We start from the raw sequence: 20157 nt of genomic DNA, 5'->3' as shown, positions 1-20157 counted from the left end.
TTATTAGTCAGAAATATTTTTTTAACACTCCATACAACAACCTTAAGAAAAAATAAAACACACACACACACAAACATACAAACAAACCAAAACCAAACCAACCAAACAAAAAAACCAACACCCCCCCCAAACCAACAAAACAAACAAACAAACAAAAACCCCCAAAAAAACACAGAAAGAAAACCCAAACCCCATCAAGAGTAACAACAAAACCGAACAAAAAAATTTCGCGCTCTCTCTCTTAGAGGGCCTCAGAGAACCACTCAGTAAACCGGGGAGGGGAAAAAAGTGTTAAAAAAAAAAAAGAAAAAAAAAAGAAAAAAAAGAAAGGGAAAACAAACAAACAAACAAACAAACAAAAAAAGCCCACCCAGTAGTTTGGACAGAACAGAGGTTTGTGTGACTGGGAAAATCTGGGTTTGTCTTGGTTTTTTCCTTATTTTTTTCTTTTTTTTTCTTTGTTTAATCCTTTCACCAGGTCCTACCGTATAGTAAGGTGGAGCAAGACATGGCAGTGCCATAGTCAGAAGTAGAAGAGTTTAGGTGAGACAAACCCGAGACTTGGCTCTGCAGAGAGGAAGGGCTGGCCGAGTGCTGTCCCATGTCTGGAGACTGCCCCGCACTGTTTGTCTGGTGGCTCTGATGCTGTCCGAGGCTGTTGCCATTGGTAGCCACTGTGATCGTTGTAGCTGCCTGCTGCTGATGGCTCTGGATCGCTGCTGTGGGTGTGTTGGAGCCTGCCTGGCAGGGTTTGCCATCCTTTACAAGCACTGGCACCGCCACCCTTCTGGGAGACTGCTGCTGCTGGCATGAGCCGTTCTCCTGTTGCATCTGCTGCTGTGCAGCCTTGTCTTTGGCCTGGCGTTTCATCTTATAGCGGTGGTTCTGGAACCAGATTTTGACCTGAGTCGGGGTGAGATGTATCATGCTGGCTAAATGTTCCCTCTCCGGGGCGGAGAGGTATTTCTGCTGCTTGAAACGTCTCTCCAGCTCGTAAACCTGGGCCTGGGAAAAAAGGACCCTCCGTTTCCTCCGCGGCGTGCTCTGGAGAGGGGCCATGCTCTTGCTCACGTCTCCCAGGGACCCGAGGCTGCCCATGCCGCCCATGTTCATGCCCGAGGACGGCGCCATGAAGCGGGAGACTGCAAGGGAGAAGGCGGCACGTTTTAGGCGGCTCGGCTCAAGCGGGGCTCCGCGCCCCGGCGGCCCCTGCCGCCTCTGGCCCCGGCAGAGCTCCGCAGCCCCTTGGCAGCCCAACCCCGCCCGAGGCTCCTCGGGACTCCCAAAGAACGACCCGCGTCCCAGGGGTGAAAGGTGGACAACCGGACCCCTTTCTCACGCGGCCCAGCCCCAGTGAATAAAGGCGAACGCTCGGCCCTCGCTTTGCCGGGAGGGTGACACCCGAGCAAGTACCTGCTGTGACAGTGCGGCAGGAGCGACCGGGGACAAGAGCTCCGGTGGCTCCGGACGGAGCGGACTCGCCCGCTCCCCGCCGAGCCTCACGGGACGCAGCTCCCGCAGGTCCGACTTTCCCCTCGCCCGCCCGGTGCCGGGCGGCGGGCAAGCAGACAGGCACCGCTGGCACCTTGCCGGGCCCCTGGGTTGTGCCGCTCCCGCCACACTGGACGGCTGCTCCGGGCTCCCGCCACCGTGGAGTTTCTCACCCCTTCCTTCCCCAAATGCAGCCACTGGAGGCTGCCATGAAATCAGACAGGGTGGAGGGACTGGGCACGATCCTCAGGCAGAAGAAAGAATTAGGGGAATGGGGCGAGAAAGGGTGGGGGGGTGACTGGAATTTGGACTGGCTTTTGCCATGCCGCGGAGCCCCCTGAGCCCGTTGCCCGCGTTGCGGCGGGGCAGGTCTGCGGTCACCCCCCGCCGGCCACCCGGCCACCCAGTCCCAGGCTGACTTACTTGAGGAGAAGCGGGGGTCCGGGTTGGTGCCGTACCATCCTGTCGCCGAAGCGCTGTTCCGCATGGTGTCCTGGTAAGGCGGGAGCTCGCTCATGTTGCCCAGGTTCCCATTGCAGTAGCCCCCCATCGTAGCATGGGAGAGCTGGGGGACCCCTGCCGCTGTCATATGGTAGGCAGCAGTCACTGTTCCGTTGTGGCCCATGGGGTGCTGCTGCATGGCCGGCTGAGAAACCTGAGACTGTCTGTAGGCTGACAAGGGAGCCCCCAAGTTACTGCCCTCCATGCCCACTTTCTTGTAGCTTTCCTCCAAAGGACTCAAGATGTCAGACACTGAGAAAGGAGTCGTATGCTTTGGGCTCATCGACATGATTCGGCGGCTGGGGAGGAAAAAAAAAAAAAAAAAAAAAAAAAAAAAAAAAAAAAAAAAAGGAAGGGGAGGCAAATCTTTTTTTTTTTTTTTTTTTTTTTTTTCCCCAAATATTCTGGTGTTGCCTTAACGCCGATCTTGTTGGATGTACACGTAACCGAGTGGACGAAGTCCGCCTTAATTGGATTGAGTGGAGGCTCAGGGCTGCCTTTCGTTTGTTTTAGCCAGACGCCAGGTTTTAGGCTGCCACCAGAGGCGGGGCATAGGCACTAAAGCAACAAGACAATAGAAGCCTACATCTTGCCCAAGATAATTAGCTTACATGCTGATGACAAGGTAAACACCTTTAAGTTTTACTTGTCAGGATTTTTTTTTTTTTTTTAATGTCTTTAAAAAAAGAGAGAGAGCGGGAGAGAGAGGGAAAGAGAGAGAGAGACCCCGTGAGCACAACTCATTTTATTTTTCTCGGGGGTGGCAATATCGCAGACGGGAAATGGAAGGCAAGGCGAAAAGATCCCCATTTGACTGGGTGAAAGGATTTAAAATCAACTCCCGGGTGGCAAGGCTGTCAGTCCAGCCTTTGTGAGAGCTGGGGAGACGGGGCTGAATGCCGGTGAGCTAAAGGACTGAGTGCCCCTCTGCCCCCACTAAGTTTGGTCCGGAAGGAGCCCCCCCGCTGCCGGGAGGGCAGCTCCCGGAGAGCAGGCGTTTCGCTCCGGGCCACCGCTTTCCACTTCCCGCATCGTCTTGTCAGGTGCCCCGGCCGGCTGCTGCCTGAACAGCGCTTGGGATTTAGCAGCTCGGGAACCTTTTCTGTGTTTGCTGACACCCCCAGGGCGAGGATCATTTCTCCCCCTAAACTCATAAGTTTCGTTCACTTAGGTGTTTTTTAATGTGTGGCTGGGGTTTGGTGTGGGTTTTTGTGGGGTGGTGGCGTGTTGGTTTTTTTTCTTTTTTCTTTTTTCTCCCCTCAGGGAGAGAAGGAAGATGCAAATTTGCAAAAACAGGGAGTAATTTAATTGCCTGGGGCGAGAGACTGCTGAAAAACCACGTTAGCTCAAAATGTCGCCCATTATTGTCAAAGGCAAAGACTGCCACAGTCACTCGTGGTCCCTTCTGAACCTGAAGCTGCTTTCTAAGATTATTTATACAGCACGGAAGCTGGATGGAGAAGACCTCTCAGGTCATCACCTTGCCAATGAATTCCCTGCCGTTTTCCTCAAATTTGTGTCATTTTCGGATCTGTTCTCGGATCCAGTGTAAAAAAACAAAAGCCAGCCCATTCACAGTCACACATACATACACGTAGCTAGCCCCTAATGTCATTTGGGTCTTTGAAGAAATCTATTAAGTTGGTTAGTGTTTCCAAAGCTTGTATTTCGGGATGTTCCCAAGAAGAGGAGAGAAACATTCCCCGAGTGTTTCACACCTCAGCATACGACCCTGGTAAACTGAATTTAATACAGCGATTACCTGAATATTAAGAAAATTACAGCGAAGGTACAGTTAACCCAGTGACTTTGAAGTGTCAAGTAACTATTTAGTAATTGCCCTTGTAAATATGTTTGTGCTCGGCTGGTTCGTGCTTAAAAATGCAAAAGTGCACTTGCTACCCGGGAATAACTAAATATCTTTGTCTAAAGTGGCAGCATAAATAGCCGGTCGCTTTGTGACTGTGCTTGATATTAGTACATAAGGATCATTTTGCTTCAATTGGGAGACTCTCATTCACTAGGCAAGAAACCGTTTAGGAGAAAGTAGGTTCCCGTATGAGAGTTAACATCCTTCAAGTGTAAGCCTCAGCCTTGATTACACTTTAGAGCTCTGCAAGAGGTGAGCTTTTCCACACAAATATAATCGGGGGAACTTTCCTTCAATCAAGCCTCCAGCTCTCCCACATCATCTCAGCTGCCTCTTTCGGCGCCAGCTCCCTCAAGGCTGAATACTCCGAAGTGGGCTTGTTGTGAGTCTGCTGGGTCAGGAAAGTCAGGGAAGGGGGATTTGGGGATAGAAAGGTGTCTGATTTTACCTTTTTTCATAGCTTTAGATCTTGACTCTCTGGATCCCTAGAACATTTATCTTCCCGCTCCCTCCCCGTCCCCCCCTTCCCCCTCCCCCCCCCTTCCCTCTTCCCCCCCCCCCACTTTCCCTCCCCTCCCCCCCCCCCCTTTTTTTTTCCCCCCATTTTGCGCGTGTTTTTCAGTACAGGCTTTGGTTTTGTTCCTACAGAGACACTCGACCTTGTCTTGGTGGTTTGTTGTTCCTCGCCCCTCCACCCCAATTTCTCAGGCATATGAGCTCCGTTCCTGTTTTATTAGTCTTGAAAAGGAGGGAGTGGGTGAACGAGGAAAAAACAAGTACCACAGGATCCACCAGAGTGACACTGCAGTCGGCTCAAATCAGAGATGAACCACAGCAAGTGACCGCGCAATTTGTGGGGCAGAAGCAGCGACTGCGTTTCTCTCCGGGGAGTGCGAGGTGGGGCAGCTGGGGAGGCCCCAAGTGCCGACTCAGTCTGCGGGGCGCGGGAGCGGGGACGGCCGAGGGGCCCCACCACCAGCCCTGCTCCTTCCCAGGGGCACCGCCGGAACGACCCCTTCCTCCCACCGCCGGCTGCTGCTGGGCCATCTTATTTGTCCTCCCGCCTGAGTGAGCGCAGGTCAGATCGCCTCCGAAGCATGGCTCAATTAGATTAACCCGAGCGAGTCCAGCTTTGACTCTGCGCGGCGTCTGGTAGATGGAAGCTAATGCGAGAGCTCTTCGTTCCCCCTTGGCTAAGGAGAAGGCTGAAACTCTCTTTGTAGGTCTGTTCTCCTATTTAGAAATACACCTACGCCTCGCAAGGTCCCAGCAGCACCTTTTAGCCCTGATAGACTGACCTAGAGAAAAAGAAGCAGGTCAGACTCTGCTCCTCCTTTCCCGCCCCAAAAGAGCAATAACGGGGCTACTAAAAAAACTACGCACAAGTGGCGAGAAAGCTTCTTTGCTGCTGCCCTGTCCCGGGAGACCGCTCACTCTTTCTTTTCAAATCCCTTCGCCCAAGTTTCGCCTACCAGAGCTAGCTTCGTACAGCCCTCGGGGAGGGCGGCCGCCCAGACAGAGCCCTGCTTAGGCTGCCTCTAGCGATGTGTTCGTTTACCTGGTGATGCTGCTTTGTAAAACGCTCGAGTTAAAAAGAAATGCTAAGGAGGAGAGCAGGGAAGATAAGATGCGTTTTGCCTGGTGGAAGCATTTTCATGAGAATGGCACGGTCTTCACCCCGTGTTTGCAGAATGCGGCTACACCGACGTCCCTTCAATAGCTTCTGACCCCACACAATCCGTTTGATAACACTCGAGAGGTGGAAGAATGGGAGACTTTGTCAATCAAATGGTGCCAATCCCAATGGAAACGGTGCCACCAAGACCGCAGCGCGTTTCCTCATCAACTGGATTGCGGGGGCTGGGAACTCAAGGATCAGCTTTTGAAAGTGCGCACAGGGCTCTCTAAAGACAACAATGTCTTTTTTATACGAGCCTCTGTGCCTCCCCAAGGGGAATCAAACGTGCTCGGCCAGCCTGAGCGGCCGAAGGGCTGCGGCTCTGCCTTGCCACCCATTTTGCCGTACAGGAGCTGCGTAGGGAGGGATGCTATTGTGCCTGGGTCTGGTGCCTAACTCGGCTCCTTGCCCCAGATCGTTTCCCCCCACCTGTAGGCACTTTTAGCTCCCGCGATGGCTCCGCGCCACTCTCGGGCAATCAGTACCCACGCAGTAGCGTGGCCACAATTCAGCGCAGCAGTGAAGCATGTGCTTAGGTGTGAGCGGCCCGCTGGGCTGGCTGGAACCCTCGGGGCATCTGGAGTCGGAGAGGAAAGGAGAAGGGTCCCAAACGACCAGCGGGCAAATTCTTTCACAACCAGGGAGACGATTTCTAGGCGCAAATTTGTGATACAAGGCATGGGGCGACCCCTGACTCCTGTGGGCTGGTTCACGGGCGCGTGTCTGGCAGGGCGAAGCTACAGGCACACGAAGCATCTCCTGTCCTGTCCTGCCCAGCCCTGCCGCCCCCGCTCCGAAACTCCGGCGCGGCGGCCCTGCCCGTAGCCGGCCCTACTGCTGCTCCTAGAGAAGCCTGGACCAAAGAGGGCAAAACCAGAGTTGGGACAGAACTATTTCGTTTTTCTTGGCCACAACGCAAAGCCCTCCAGAGAGAAGTTTAAATTACCCCTCCCCCCAAGCCCTGCGCCTGGAAAAGGGGCACAGCCGAGGTAGCCTGCTGCAACTCTCCCCTCTCCACCCACCCTCAGCGAGCTCAGAAACTTCTTGTGCACGCCGTTCATACAGCCTCTGAACCGCGAGCCCCCCCCATGGAAGATGTGCCCAGCACACCGTGCTCAGAGCCCATGCCTGGAGGAAAGGAGAGGCGCGGAGGTTTCCGCAGTGACCGAGTAGGGCGGACCTGTGTCGCTGTCACCGCCGGCCGCGGGCAGGGCGCTGGGAGCCGCTCCCTGCCTGGAAAACACATGCTTGGGCGTGTAAGACAGGAGTCCTACCCAGCCGCGCTCCCTAGGCACAGAATGCCCCGGGGGCAAACTCTTGCTGTGGCTCGTGGGGACAATTCACCGCCGTGGGAAAGCCCCCGCTGCCCTAGTTATCTCGTTCGGGTGGGAGAAACCCGTCAATACACCGGTTGAAATCTCTCCCAGCCTTGGGAATCTAAGACAACAAGCGAAACCATCAAAGACTAAAGCGAAAATCCTCACCCCTCCGCAGCGCACGCACAGTTGCTCCTCCAGCTGCTCAGGGCGTGGAGCATCTCGCATCTGGGGTTTCTCGGGGGCCCCTTCGCCACCAGTCCTTGGTGGCCTTACTCTTAAGGCTCTGCGAGAGGGCAGCCTGCCTCCTCGCAGCTCTTTTCCCTCCTTCCCCAATTCCTGGCGGAGGGCTGAGCCCTCCTGCCCTAATCCTCCGACATCCCCTCCCGTCTTCTCCTTTCCCGGGCCGTTCCCGGCCAAGAGGGCCAGGGTGTGGCCAGGTACGAGGTGCCAGGGCAGGGCTCCCTGAGCCACCGTGCCAGGGCGGGGGCAGCAGGGCTGTGGGGCACGCCTCGGCCCAGCTGCCACAGCGCACTCCGTCGGCGGATGCCCTGCTTGGGGACCCGGGTGGAAAAGGGCTGTCTGTAGGCATAGATGCCCCGGTAGCCTGGGGTGGATAGCGCACAACAGTACTCGTGGCCGATGTATGACCCCCTGGCACCGTTATTATTAGCAGTTAAATATAACGTCCTCCGCATCTGGCTTCCTCAATATCAGGGGGTTGTCACTGCTGCAACAGTCAGTACACACAAGATTTATCCTTGTCCCGAAGCACCTTTGATACACTCGAGCTGAATTTCTGCAGAGGATTTCTGGAAGGCAGTTGCTGAGACAGATGCAAAAAGTTACTCTACAGAGACAGTGAAAAACACGGGCACGGATTATATAGATACAAATACATACGAAAAGATAATTTGTTTATCTGTACATGCCTACAAACTGAATCCCGAGGGGATAGATCTACTGTCTGGATTTAGCGGTAGTTTATCAGTATATTACACTAGATAGCTTAGGAGTTATGTGCTTTTGTATATGCCCACACACATGCCCCCCCCCACATGCACAGACGGGGGGGGGGTGCATACCTCCGGCGGTGGGTACACATGAGTATATATTTACGCATACATTCGTAGTCCTCAACCCTATCGTCACTAAGTGTTTCAAGAAGGAACTCAACTTTTAAGTGGATCACCTCGCCTCTAACCCTCCCTTCGGGCTCTGCCGGGGCCCAAGGTGGCTCCTGCCTGGGCAGCACTGCCGCCAGGCCCGCGGTCGCGACGGCGCCGGAGAAAGGGGCTCTCGGCTCCCGGGTGGGGCTCGACGCCGAGCCGACGGACACGCGTGTGTCTGTGGGTACAGAGTGGAGGGACAGGCTGGGAGCTGGCACCAGCACTTTGATTTATCGCAGCCCATTTCGGCGGTGGGCGGGAAGGGGACGCGTTGCCCACTGCCTCTCGGTTTGGTCTCGATGCCTCCTCTTGCCCCAGGGCTGCTCTGCCGAGAGGCTGGGGAAGATGCAGCTTGCGCTGGGCGCGCTGCGGGGCGCAGGATCGGCGCCCTCCCGCGCCCTCGGGCCTGCGCGGAGGCGCACGGCCTCGGGCCGGGAGCCCAGGGAAGCTGGTGGCGCTCCCCCGCGCCTGCCAGGAGCCCGTGCTCTGGCGGGAAGACGACCTTTCCCCCTCGACCTTTCCCTGGGGGTAACCAAAGCTCCCTTTTATTTTCAATGTCACTTCGGAGTTTGCCTTTTGTTCCCCACTACCTCTCGCTTCCAGGGATACGGGCGGCTCCCCGCTGGCTCGGGGAGGGGCAAGCGGTTGCAAAGATATCTCATTTAAAAATGACAATGGAGCCCTTTCGACCAGCCCGGGTGGTGCCCGAGCTTTATTTTCGGGCTGGGGGGAAGGGAATTGTTTGCTTTGCTTTTGTTTTCATAGCAAAACTCGAGGACAAGTTGCAGGAGGGCTGCGATGAGCCACGGCCCGTTCTCATTGCCTGAAGAACCAGGCAGGGCCACCCAGCCGAAGGCCGGCATATCCGCTGGCGTATCTATAGCAGCCTGGGAACCCGCGCAAACTGTGCGTCTCCAGGCTGATCTGTCCGCAGTTGTCCTGCTGACTCTGACTTCGTTGAGTCCGAGTGTCCCCAAATCCTTCTCTGCCACCCCTGTGGTCCCCAGTCTGTGGCTTGGCCTCCAGGGGATTTAATTAGGCTTTTTCTCTGCGCCCTCGGCTTGGCAAGGGCAATGTCTTCAAGGCGGGGCGCACCACTTGCGCTGTCGCGGCTCCAGCCGCCAGCCATGCCCGGGAGGGACACACCAGGACCGGAGCCCTCAGGCCCGGGAGGCGGAGGGACACACAGCAGCCTCCGCTGGCGGCCGGAGGAAGTGCAACGCCAACCCCGGGGCGCGGGGGCCAGAGCTCCCCTGGCCCTGCCGACTGCTGCTGCTGAAATTTCACACGACCCAAGGCAGAAGCGAATAAACGAGGAAACAGAATGGGATTTTTCTGTCGTCCTCGTAGGAAACCGATGGATACGTGTATATCCTTCCCTCTTCACTATGCATTGCTCCAGATATGGAGGGAAGGATTACCTTCTTTTAATGTTGCATCTCTTCCACAACACCCTCCCACAGGTGTAGCTCATCTTCTGAGCACTCTCTGGGAAAGTATCTGCAGTTCTGCTGTTCCTGAATCAAGAGGAGCTGTTCAATAATTTTTCCCTTCTCCAAGTATTTGCTCTTGAGCAGCACAGTTTAACAGTTTCAGATTGTGCTTTTGACAGTTCATGGTGATATACACCAAAAATTCTAACTCAAAACCAGCCTGTTGTGAGCTACTCTGCTTCTTCCTTGTCTACTTCCTACTACCTGAGCTTGCAGCACATGAGTACATCCCTTGAGAGCTGAGCTCGGTTCCCCTTCTGCAGGGGCAGCCTGGTTGCCCCATGCTCTTCTCTGAGTGTGGGGAGTGAATCTGCTGTGCCATCAGAGGCTAAAGTCCTCAAAAGCAGAGTTGAGATACATCAATGAGCTGGCCTGCTAGGGCTAGACCAACCCAAGTACCCATAGACACTGGCAGATGGATTTGTTTATTTCTCACATGAACCTTAAAATTAACATTTCCTCTGAGTCTTAAACCTCCTGGAATCTCAGTTCACTCTGCCTTGGTTTTCTTCTATTCCTTTCCTAGGAGAGAGGACACAGAGGTTTCCTAGGCAAAGAGGACAATTTCAGAAGCCCAAGGGCAATTCTAGGGATGTTTCAGAAGTCTCCTTTTCACTTCATGGGAACCAGAATCTCTGGGAAGATCATGCCCTCAGTCTGGCTAGTACAACTGGTAGGTCTAGTTAAAAGCTGATGTAAAAAGCTGCAGCACAAAGGAAGCCATTTGTAGGGAAACTCAACAATGAACTTTATTGGTCCTGCTACCAAACCCATTAACAAAGCTATACACTCTGCAGCATTATTTTCAAGCTTGGGTTTTGTTAACCAGCTACTGACATATATATGGCCCAGGGCACTGATGTAACAGGTGCATTCCTCTTGCCAGGAAAGCATTCAGTTCAGTTCAGTTACCAATTTCATCTAGTTCAGTTTCTAGGTACTACTCTTTCAACAGTTTCCTGCTGTAAATAGGATCTCAAAAGTTCATTGTACAGTGGGATGTCTGCATGGCATACATGGCAGAGAAGATCTACTTGGGCCATGAGATCTGTGTGCCACAGAATGAATCTGACTGCTCTGACAGAAGCTCTCATTGCTGGGTCAGATACCCTGGAGGTCAGATTGTGCTCCACTAGCTGAACAACCCCATGGCACTGTATCTGTCAGAGCGCTGTAAAATCAGCCTGTGTGTCTCACTCCTGCACCAGTGGCACCTGTATTGCCACACAGAGCTATGGAGGCAAAGTCCCTCCATTTCATGTGAAAAATGGAGATATGAGATATCGAATTACAACTGTTTGCAACATGGAATTAGTACTTGGAGCAAGGGGTGTCTGTATTTTTCTGTCACTGCACACATCCTGTGTTCTTGCTCAAGAGTGGGCTTTTCCAACATTCCCTCTGACAAATATATTTGATTACATGTGCTGCACAATGCAAAAGATGGGATCTGCCAGGATGTTCTTCTTGCCAAGGAAGATGAAGCACAGGGTTCATCAAAATGTTTCACCCTTTTCTTCTCCCAGGAAGAACCAGTAACCTGGCAGAAAAAGGACTCAGTTGGAAAGGGACTTTTCACCCAGTCTTACAGCTCCTAAACGAGTGGCTCTTGTTGTAATCAGCTGATGTTCACATCTTCCTCTGCTGCCCACAACAGCAACCTACCTTCCTTATTTGGCTCCCATATTTCTGCAGGATGCTTGTGACTGAGTGCTGACCGCAATGTTTCACAAATATAACAAAAGATGGGCTCAGCCTTGCAGAACCTTCTTGCTGGAGTTGATCACCAAGATGGAAAGAACAAAGTTCAGCTTGAGGTTCAGTTGGGTTGAAGGGCTGAGAGTTGGAAAACAACCCCAAAATCCATTTGTATTGTAGCCTTAAAAAAAAATGCACCTAAGACATTTCCAAAGGTCCAGAAGTATTTTACCTTTTGAACTGGAACATCATGGTCCATTCAAATAAAAATCTTAAAACGTGCTAAAACAAGTCCTAGCTAGCAGCTCTATTCTCTCTTCCCCCAGACATTAATCATTATTAGCATTCTAGTCCAGAAGAGTCTCCATGTAGCAGGACTATCTTCTATTACTTGAGATGATAGAGATAATGAAGTTAAAAATTTCACTCATCTTTGCCCTGCCATAAATGAAAGCACATATTATAGTCATTCGAAAAATAGCTAACCATAGAGTTAGGTTCAAGTTACATTTTCAGTGTAGAAATGTTTATGGTGAAAAAGCCCAGATACTTTCTTGGAAGTAGTTTAATGATGTAAAATAGTCCATTAATGGATTTTGACTACTGTGCAGTTTTTAAAATAATGCTCCTTACAATTAGTTGTTTCATCATTCCTTTATGTGCCCTGCTTATTTCAAATTCCAGGGAAAGAACACTGCTAAGCTGATATAATGAGATAATACCCTTCACTGGCATAAGTAAGGCTATGAGCTGGACTGCTACCCACGTTGGTAATTATACATGCTCCATTTCCACAACTTGAACCAGAATGAATACTCTAAAGCATTTTACTGTCTCTGAATAACATTAACTGGCAAACAACAACAACCACCACCCAACAACAAACAAAAACCACCCAGGTGAGTAATTTGTTTACGTATTCGTATAGGAGAAAGCAACCTGAGCTGGTTGTCCTTGTGTGGTAGAGTCAAAGTCATTTTATGAGCACTTAACACAAGACTAAGGGGGAAAGACATTTTGTCATCTACATACAATACTTTCTGTGCCTACTCAGTCCACATGGGTGCCACCTTCAGATTCTGCATGACCTGCAAAGTCACCAGAAGGCAGGGATGACTTCAAACATTTTTCCAGTTATGAGATACAAGCCTTATAGGTGAATAAATTTGACACTTCCACCCCATCTTCTCTCTAGGGTTCAAAACATACACGGCTGTAACAGTCTTAGGGTGATAGAAATTGGCATAGCCTTTTATGCCTATTTTGAGGTGGCAAAAGAGACAAAAAATTTATCTCATGGTCATATGGGAAATAGGTGGGTCTAATGTCAGTGTGTCCTTCTAGAAACCTATTTTAGGTAGTGAATGAAGGTAAATCCACCTGCTGTCCATCTGACCACACTGACCTCTCTGTCAGCACAGAGAGCACAGTTTGCTGTCGAGGCTGAGGCAAGATTTCTGGTCAGAGCAGCTCGATGCTGCAACTAAATGACGCCCCCAGTGGTCCCTGTGCCCGAACCAGGTACAGAGCAGCTAAAAAAAGGTCGAAAGGAAAAACATCGGCGTGACCCAGCAGCTCCACAGTCCCTCCTTGTGGGGCTGCAAACAGGGTTGCAGGCTCTGCCTCAGAAGCGCGGGCACTCTGCCATCGCCTGCAGGCAGGGGTCCGTCCTGCCACTTTGCCACCTGTGGTCCAAGACTCCTCCAGAGTGAGAAATAAGGATTGCATTTAAATTCAATGGGAAGAGCCTCTGGTACTTACAGCCTTTAAAGCTTGCACTGCAAAACCTATCAAAGAGTACTTGCTTCTCATTATTGCATTTTGGTGCTTTTGCAGTAAAATAGCTTTGTCCTGAAAGCAGCCTGGAGACATCAAATGGAAATACATATTACATGAACCAGGAGTTTTCAAACAGATTTTGCTTTGGGTATTGCTTGTTGCAGGAACCCTTGCTGCTGGCAGAGGTGGCAGCTGGAGCTTTCAGTGTCAGCTGTGACCATGACTACTGACAGTGATAGTGACTGGCAGCACTGACTTTGTACTAGCTCTGTGCCACTGCGCATCTCACCTCCAAATCTCCAGCTTCTCATGAACCCAGGGGCGCCAGTGTAAGCTTTCTAATATTTCCCCAGCTGCACTGCCTTTATTCCCTTCCTCTTCCTCCTATGTCACTTTTAGTTGCTGACCAGCACTGGCAGTGTATTGGCAAGACTTTGCTTTGGTGACAGAGGCTGTGGAACAGCTTGTGTACAGGTACTGGCCCCACAGCACAGAGCAGTCTGAGTGTCAGCAGTACAACACAGGCTGAAGGATCTTCATTCTTAGAAAAATTGCAGATTACAGTGATGAACCACTTAGAGAAAAGAGAAAAGAAAAAAGAAAAAAGAAAAGAAAAGAAAAGAAAAGCAAAGAAAAGAGAAAAGAGAAGAAAAAAAAAGAAAAAAAAGATAAGAAAAGAAAAGAAAAGAAAAGAAAAGAAAAGAAAAGAAAAGAAAAGAAAAGAAAAGAAAAGAAAAGAAAAGAAAAGAAAAGAAAAGGTATCTGAGATGTTTGTGCCTCTCAGAAATTTTGATTTCTTCAAACACTTTCAATGAATTTTGAATGTTCAGTTCTCTGTGGCCTGTTCCTTGCAAGGTATAATGATTTGTTGAATGGGCAGCCCCTTGAATTGGTTAACTCCTCTAAATTTTCCTTTTCTGCCTGAGTGATTATACATCCTGCATTTATATATATAAAAAAAGGCTGAAAATGCAGGAGAAATGCCTTTGTCTCAATCTACATGCCATTCCTTTATGAAGCTTGAAAATATTTTTCCTCTGCTATTTATTCATTTTACTGTGCTGTATATCCAATTAGACTGTTCTGCAGTGGGTTCAGAAATGAGAACAGTTCCACCTCCCTCGCACACCGCTCCATTTCTCCTCAGTTTCATTTCCCTCAGGGTCACTATTAGGTGATGATATGCAGTAATGTCCCCAGTGAGGTGCTGTTTCCATTAGCTTTCCCCTTCAGAGGTGGTCAGAGGTCTGAATTCTTACATGATTTGTTTTCTTGGCTACTTAGAAAATAAGGTTCAGTTCTGATCCCTCTTTTACTGGAAATGTTTTCTTTTCTGATATTTTTTTTCCCTTTTATGGTAAGACAGAGTATCTCACCTCTGATTTTAAAACAAGAAGTATGTTTTGGATAATTCATTTTTTAAAATCAACATTCAGTAGCATTTATATAAAAAAATAAATTGCAAAAGGAGAGAGAAATCACATGGCAGAATAGGGCACACACATCCACACACCCTTATTAAGGCAACCACAGAAAGTGTGATCAGATGTATCTACTTGAAATGCAGTGAGAAAGCAAAAAATACAACCAACCAAACAAAACCAACCTCCTCTTGTGGAGCACAAATCATTTGCTGTAGATGGGTAAATGCATAAGCACCATACTAAAATAATGCAGTCAGTTCAGTAGATGTAATCTTTCCTGAATCAAACACAATTCAATGTGCTTTTGGTTACGCTGTTTTGGGAACTGCCTTTAGAATACATAGAATACATAGAATAAACCAGGTTGGAAGAGACCTTCAAGATCATCGCGTCCAACCCATCAACCAATCCAACACCACCTAAACAACTAACCCACGGCACCAAGCACCCCATCAAGTCTCCTCCTGAAAACCTCCAATGATGGTGACTCCACCACCTCCCCAGGCAGCCCATTCCAATGTGCAATCACTCTCTCTGTATAGAACTTTTTCCTAACATCCAACCTGAACCTCCCCTGGTGCAGCCTGAGACTGTGTCCTCTTGTTCTGGTACTGGCTGCCTGGGAGAAGAGACCAACATCCGTCTGTCTACAACCTCCCTTTAGGGGGATGGCAAACCACAGCAGGTTCATATTCTTGCCTCAGTGAAGGATCCTTTGAGGAGGCTCAGGGGAGAGCTTATTGCTCTCTACAACTACCTGAAGGGAGGTTGTAGGCAGGTGGGGGTTGGTCTCTTCTCCCAGGCAACCAGCACCACAACAAGAGGACACAGTCTCAAGCTGTGCCAGGGAAAGTTTAGGCTTGAGGTGAGAAGAAAGCTCTTCACAGAAAGAGTAATTGGCCAGTGGAATGTGTTGCCCAGGAGGTGGTGGAGTCACCATCCTTGGAGGTGTTCAAAAAAGGATTGGATGTGGCACTTGGAGTCATGGTTTAGTTGTCATGAGATGTTAGTTATTAGGTAATAGGTTGGATTTGATGATCTCTGAGGTCTTTTCCAGCCTGGTTGATTCTGTGATTCTGTGAAAGTTTATAGACTTTTGATCACTGAAACCACTTTTTTTTTTTTTACATTTTTTTTTCCCCCTCCACTTTTTGGTTTTCCTGATCATGAAATTCTGCCATGTGGGGGCACTTCCATGCCTTGCTGGACTTCAGCTTACAAGCTCATGACAATGGCTTTCCCCTTCAAGTTAATGTTGCTGGGTAGCTTTATATTAGCTCTTCACGCCACTTGAGATCCATGGCAGGGCTTTATGAGAGAAACTGGACACAAATGGCCCTGTACTTCACTGTCATGGACCTCGAATAAACTGTTGTGGAAGTGAGTTTGGAGACAGATTAGGGCTATTATCTCAGGGGAATCCATGACTCAGAAGTTTGGAGGAGAGGTTTAGGCATGCAGTGACTGTTACTGGAAAAATCACAATTATTGATCATATAGCCAAACTTACAAACAAACCCATCAGAGCTGGGGTGAATTTCAATCACCAGTCCTATTTCTTTAATCTAGTTTTGTTGATATTTTCATGTTTTCATTGAGTATTTCCTACAGTTATCTACATTTAACTAGGTAAAGAGTCATTGATAGATATGCTGGAACTAAAATCTGTCAAGTTTTTGTCTGGATTAAACTGTATAATCTTCAGAAGAAAAGACATCTTTCCTGAACTGACTTATTTTTTTCCCCTCTTAGGCAAATCTAATTGAAACTCCTTAAAGATGCCAATTGCTTGCATTTCCCCCAGTCCTCCAGCTCCTTAGGTGGATGCCATCTCCCAGCAGTATTGTTGATTACAGCCTGATATTATCAGGTGTTTCATTTTCTCTCCCACAAGCCTTTTTCTCTGTTTCAATACTTCTGCAAAGCAAGTATCAAATGTCCAGATTTGTTTTCAGTGACAGAAATTCACCAGAACTCCTGAATGTTTTCACAAATGGCCAGGATTTGTAGGAAGTATCAAATGCTCCAGTGAGAGAAATGATTAGTTTGCAATAATCTCAAATTTAAACAAAAAGCTCAGGGGATCTGGATTCTGAAAATAGGGTTGAAGAACCAAAAGCCCACAAAACCCCCTTAATAGTCTACTTTTTTCTGGGGAGCAGAAAACTGTGGAAAACCCCTTTCAAACTATACATCCAGACATCAGATGTTTAGCAGAAGCCTGCTCCATTGCACAAAGCAAGTAGTCAACACAAATGTTTTTCCCTTCTGTGAATAATTGATGTTTGCTGGTGTAGTTTATTGGAGTGAGAATGGAAAATCAGTCATGTTACCACAGCAGGACTAACTGGGTTTCATTAAATATCAGGAGTGTTATGACTGCTTTCCATATACTGAAACTTGTCTGACCTTCCTTATCCACATTTGTTACCTGTCAGAGAAGGGCTTCATTCTTAGCTGTTAGGGAGTTTTGTATACAGAGACCAGCATGGCTTAGATTATTGCCCTAGGAGACGTACAGTTGGGAAAGGATGTATCTGAGAAACAGCTGCAATCAAATTTTAGGCAACAACTATAGATACTACATACTGCTTGTCTGAGTTTATAGACACCCTTATGATCTAGAATGCAGAACTCTTCTGAGCAGTAGAGAGTCTGGTCAAGACATATATTTTCATTGCATTAGAAAGCCTTTGAAGAACCATTATACTGAGATTACTACATTTGTCCTTACTGCCATGGCATGACTAAGGCATTGTCAAAGGCAGGAATTCTGTTTCTCCTAGCTGGGCAATAGTCCTTGTTGTCCAGAGGGATGTTTCTGAGTCTTGTGAGGTCACCTGTGATATAGAGGCAGAGACAGTGGTGGCATTCAAAAGCCCAGCTAGCAAATGTGCATCCTTTTCCTCTAGCAGATCCAAAGATGTGGATCTTGGGATTTATTTATTTGATTATTTAAGCATAGAATTCTATATCTACTGGTTTAAAACAAACTTAATAGAAAAGTGATAGTCTTTTCTTTTTAGCCATTGTTCTTTCCATGCATACTTGTTTTCTTCAGTCTTTTTTTTTATAGTATTATTGAATTTCACTTTAAAAGATGTTCTTCCAGAATGCATAGCCTTCAACAGGGAATTGGAATGCTTCTAACATTTTAGTCCTTGGCTGAAAAGTAGAATTCAATGTCTGCATATTATCCTTTTATGAACTAGGTGAACTAGAACATTCTGTACCACCACTTTTAAAGAGAGTATTGTGGAGTATTTGCATAAGACAACTCATATCCACACTAGAAACTGACCTAAACCACCCGACAGCTTAAATTTACTACTGCAGTGTAAAGCTCCTTTGTTTCTTATTTTCAAGTGAACAGCTCCAGAGATGCAAAGGTAAATATCTTCTCTCTCTGTCTTCTGCAGGAATATTTTTCTGTCAAATTTTGCAACAGTCATTATTAATTGTACACTATAATGTCTCTCCTTGGATTAGTTATCTAAATGAAACCTAGATAAAGCTCTTTACTTTCAAACCTTATCACAGAATCATAGAATGGTTGGGGTTCGAAGTGACCTCCAAAAGGTCCAGTCCAACCCCCCTAGAGTGAGCAGGGACATCCTCCTGATCACATTGCTCAGAGCCTTTTCAAACCTGACCTTGAATATCTCCTTCCCTGCTACTGATCTCACATAGATGTGTACACACAGAGAAAGAGCAGAGACCTAGTTGTGGCCACCATTGCAACTGACATCATGGTCATTCTTTTTGCTTCTTCCTTTGAATTTACACACAAGTCATCTAACCAATACTTAACTTCTTCTCTCCTTGATTGCCTCTTTCTTTATCTGTTACTTTCTGTAGTTAATCCTCCCTCCCTTATCATCTGTGTGCATAGATGTTCTTTCTGTTGGTTTCAGACCAGGTCAAATCATAGTCCAGGAAAAATACAGTTGTGTGACCATGAAGGATATGCAGCTGCAGAGTATGTTTCTACTCCAAACACAGCTACATGTCCACCTATTGTAAGAAACCCACAGAACTGCTGAACCAGGGAGAAAAGGAGTCAAAGAGCAAGTGGCATAAACAAGAAAAAGATTTTTCAGAGAGATGGATTTGTTTTGGCTGCTCAGTAGCTACATGAGTTACTCAAAGGGCCTCTAGACAGTCTTTAAAGTGGAAAGCATGGACATTTCATGCCAGCCATTTATGTGGTGGAAGGGACAAGCTCTGCTAGGAGGGCTCCATGTACCAAGACAGGCTGCAGAGGGGAGGGAGCATTGGAAGTTGCAGCTCTTTGGCATCCAGCTCTCCCAAACATACAGTCACATCTGATGTATAGCTTTTGGTCAGGCACCAGGTGAGGTAGTGTTCATTTGTCTTTACTCCAAGTCATCTACCCTGGGACAGCCTGAAAAACTGAGTCCTAAATGGCTTGTCCTTCTTCTCACACATCATGAGAAGGTGAGAAGAGAGTATGAGTAACTCTCAGCCAGCAGTCTGCTGAAATACAACAGAGGCTACCATGGGCACTTAGGGGAGAATGCCTCTTTTGCTTGTTTGTGGAGCTAACTGAGATCTAACTGTGGGACACTGGGAGAATCATAGAATTGTTAGGGTTGGAAGGGACCTCAAGGATCAGCTAGTTCCAACCCACCCTGCCATAGGCAGGGACACCTCACACTAGAGCAGGTTGCTCAGAGCCATATCCAGCCTGGTCCTATAAACCTCCAGGGAAGAGGCTTCTACAACCTCCCTGGGCAATCTGTTCCAGTATCTCCTCACCCACATGGTGTAGAACTTCTTCCTAACATCCAATCTGAATCTATACACTTCTATATTTTTTCCCTTCCCCCAAGTCCTATTACTACCTGACATCCTAAAAAGTCACTATCCAGCTTTCTTGTAGGCCCCCTTCAGACACTGGAAGGCCACAATTAGGTCTCCTTGGAGTCTTCTTTTCTCCAGACTGAACAGCCCCAACTCCCTCATTCTGTCCTCACTGAAGAGGTGCTCCAGCCCTCTGATCATCCTTGTGGCCCTTCTCTGGACACACTCCAGCATGTCCAGATCTTTCCTGTAATAGGGACTCCAGAACTGGATGCAGTACTCCAGGTGGGGTCTCACCAGAGCAGAGTAGAGGGGGAGAATACATAGAATAAACCATAGAATCATCTCCCTCGACCTGCTGGCTATGCCTCTCTTGATGCAGCCCAGGATGTGATTTGCTTTCTGGGATGCAAATGCACACTGCTGGCTTATGTTGAGCTTCTCATCCACCAGCACCCCCAAGTCCTTTTCTTCAGGGCTGCTCTCAAGCCAGTTGCTGCCCAGCCTATATCGGTGCTTGGAATTGCCTGAACCCAGATGCAGGACCTTGCATTTGGTCTTCTTGAACCTCGTGAAGTTGTCATGGGCCCTTCTATTGTTCTGGGACTTGATTCTGTGTTACTGAAACTTTCCTGGAGTGTTTGAATCCAACACCAGAAAAAAAGATGAAAAGATCATCTCCAGTATCCACCTACATGATGAAGTGATTGTATAAGAAAGGAACATGGGAGCTTTATACTTTTAAATAATCTATATTCACGTGTTTCTTTCAAGGTTAGCTTCTTTCTGGTAATCATTTCTTTAAAATTCATTCTTGACACATCTTGTTTCTTTTCCATTTTTCTCTTCTGAAAAGGGCAGATTTCCTTACTCTTCATCCATGTGCACAGCAGAGTCAAAGGGCTGGTGTGTGA

General features: G+C 48.4%; 1 protein-coding gene across 1 annotated transcript; it reads right to left on the bottom strand.

Moving 5' to 3' along the window:
* Positions 1-370: 370 nt before the first annotated feature.
* Positions 371-2284, bottom strand: NKX2-1 (NK2 homeobox 1). Its single transcript, XM_009901437.2, has 2 exons — positions 1915-2284; positions 371-1142 (listed from the first exon to the last, which is right to left on the bottom strand). The coding sequence occupies exons 1-2, from the start codon at positions 2279-2281 to the stop codon at positions 472-474; spliced, it is 1038 nt and encodes a 345-aa protein (XP_009899739.2). The 5' UTR covers positions 2282-2284; the 3' UTR covers positions 371-471.
* Between the last annotated feature and the right edge of the window lie 17873 nt (positions 2285-20157).

The sequence above is a fragment of the Dryobates pubescens genome, chromosome 5 (genome assembly GCF_014839835.1).
Source record: "Dryobates pubescens isolate bDryPub1 chromosome 5, bDryPub1.pri, whole genome shotgun sequence".
Taxonomy (NCBI): Eukaryota; Metazoa; Chordata; class Aves; order Piciformes; family Picidae; genus Dryobates; species Dryobates pubescens.
The sequence above is the reverse complement of the archived record's forward strand: the minus strand, read 5'-3'. Positions and strand labels throughout refer to the sequence as shown.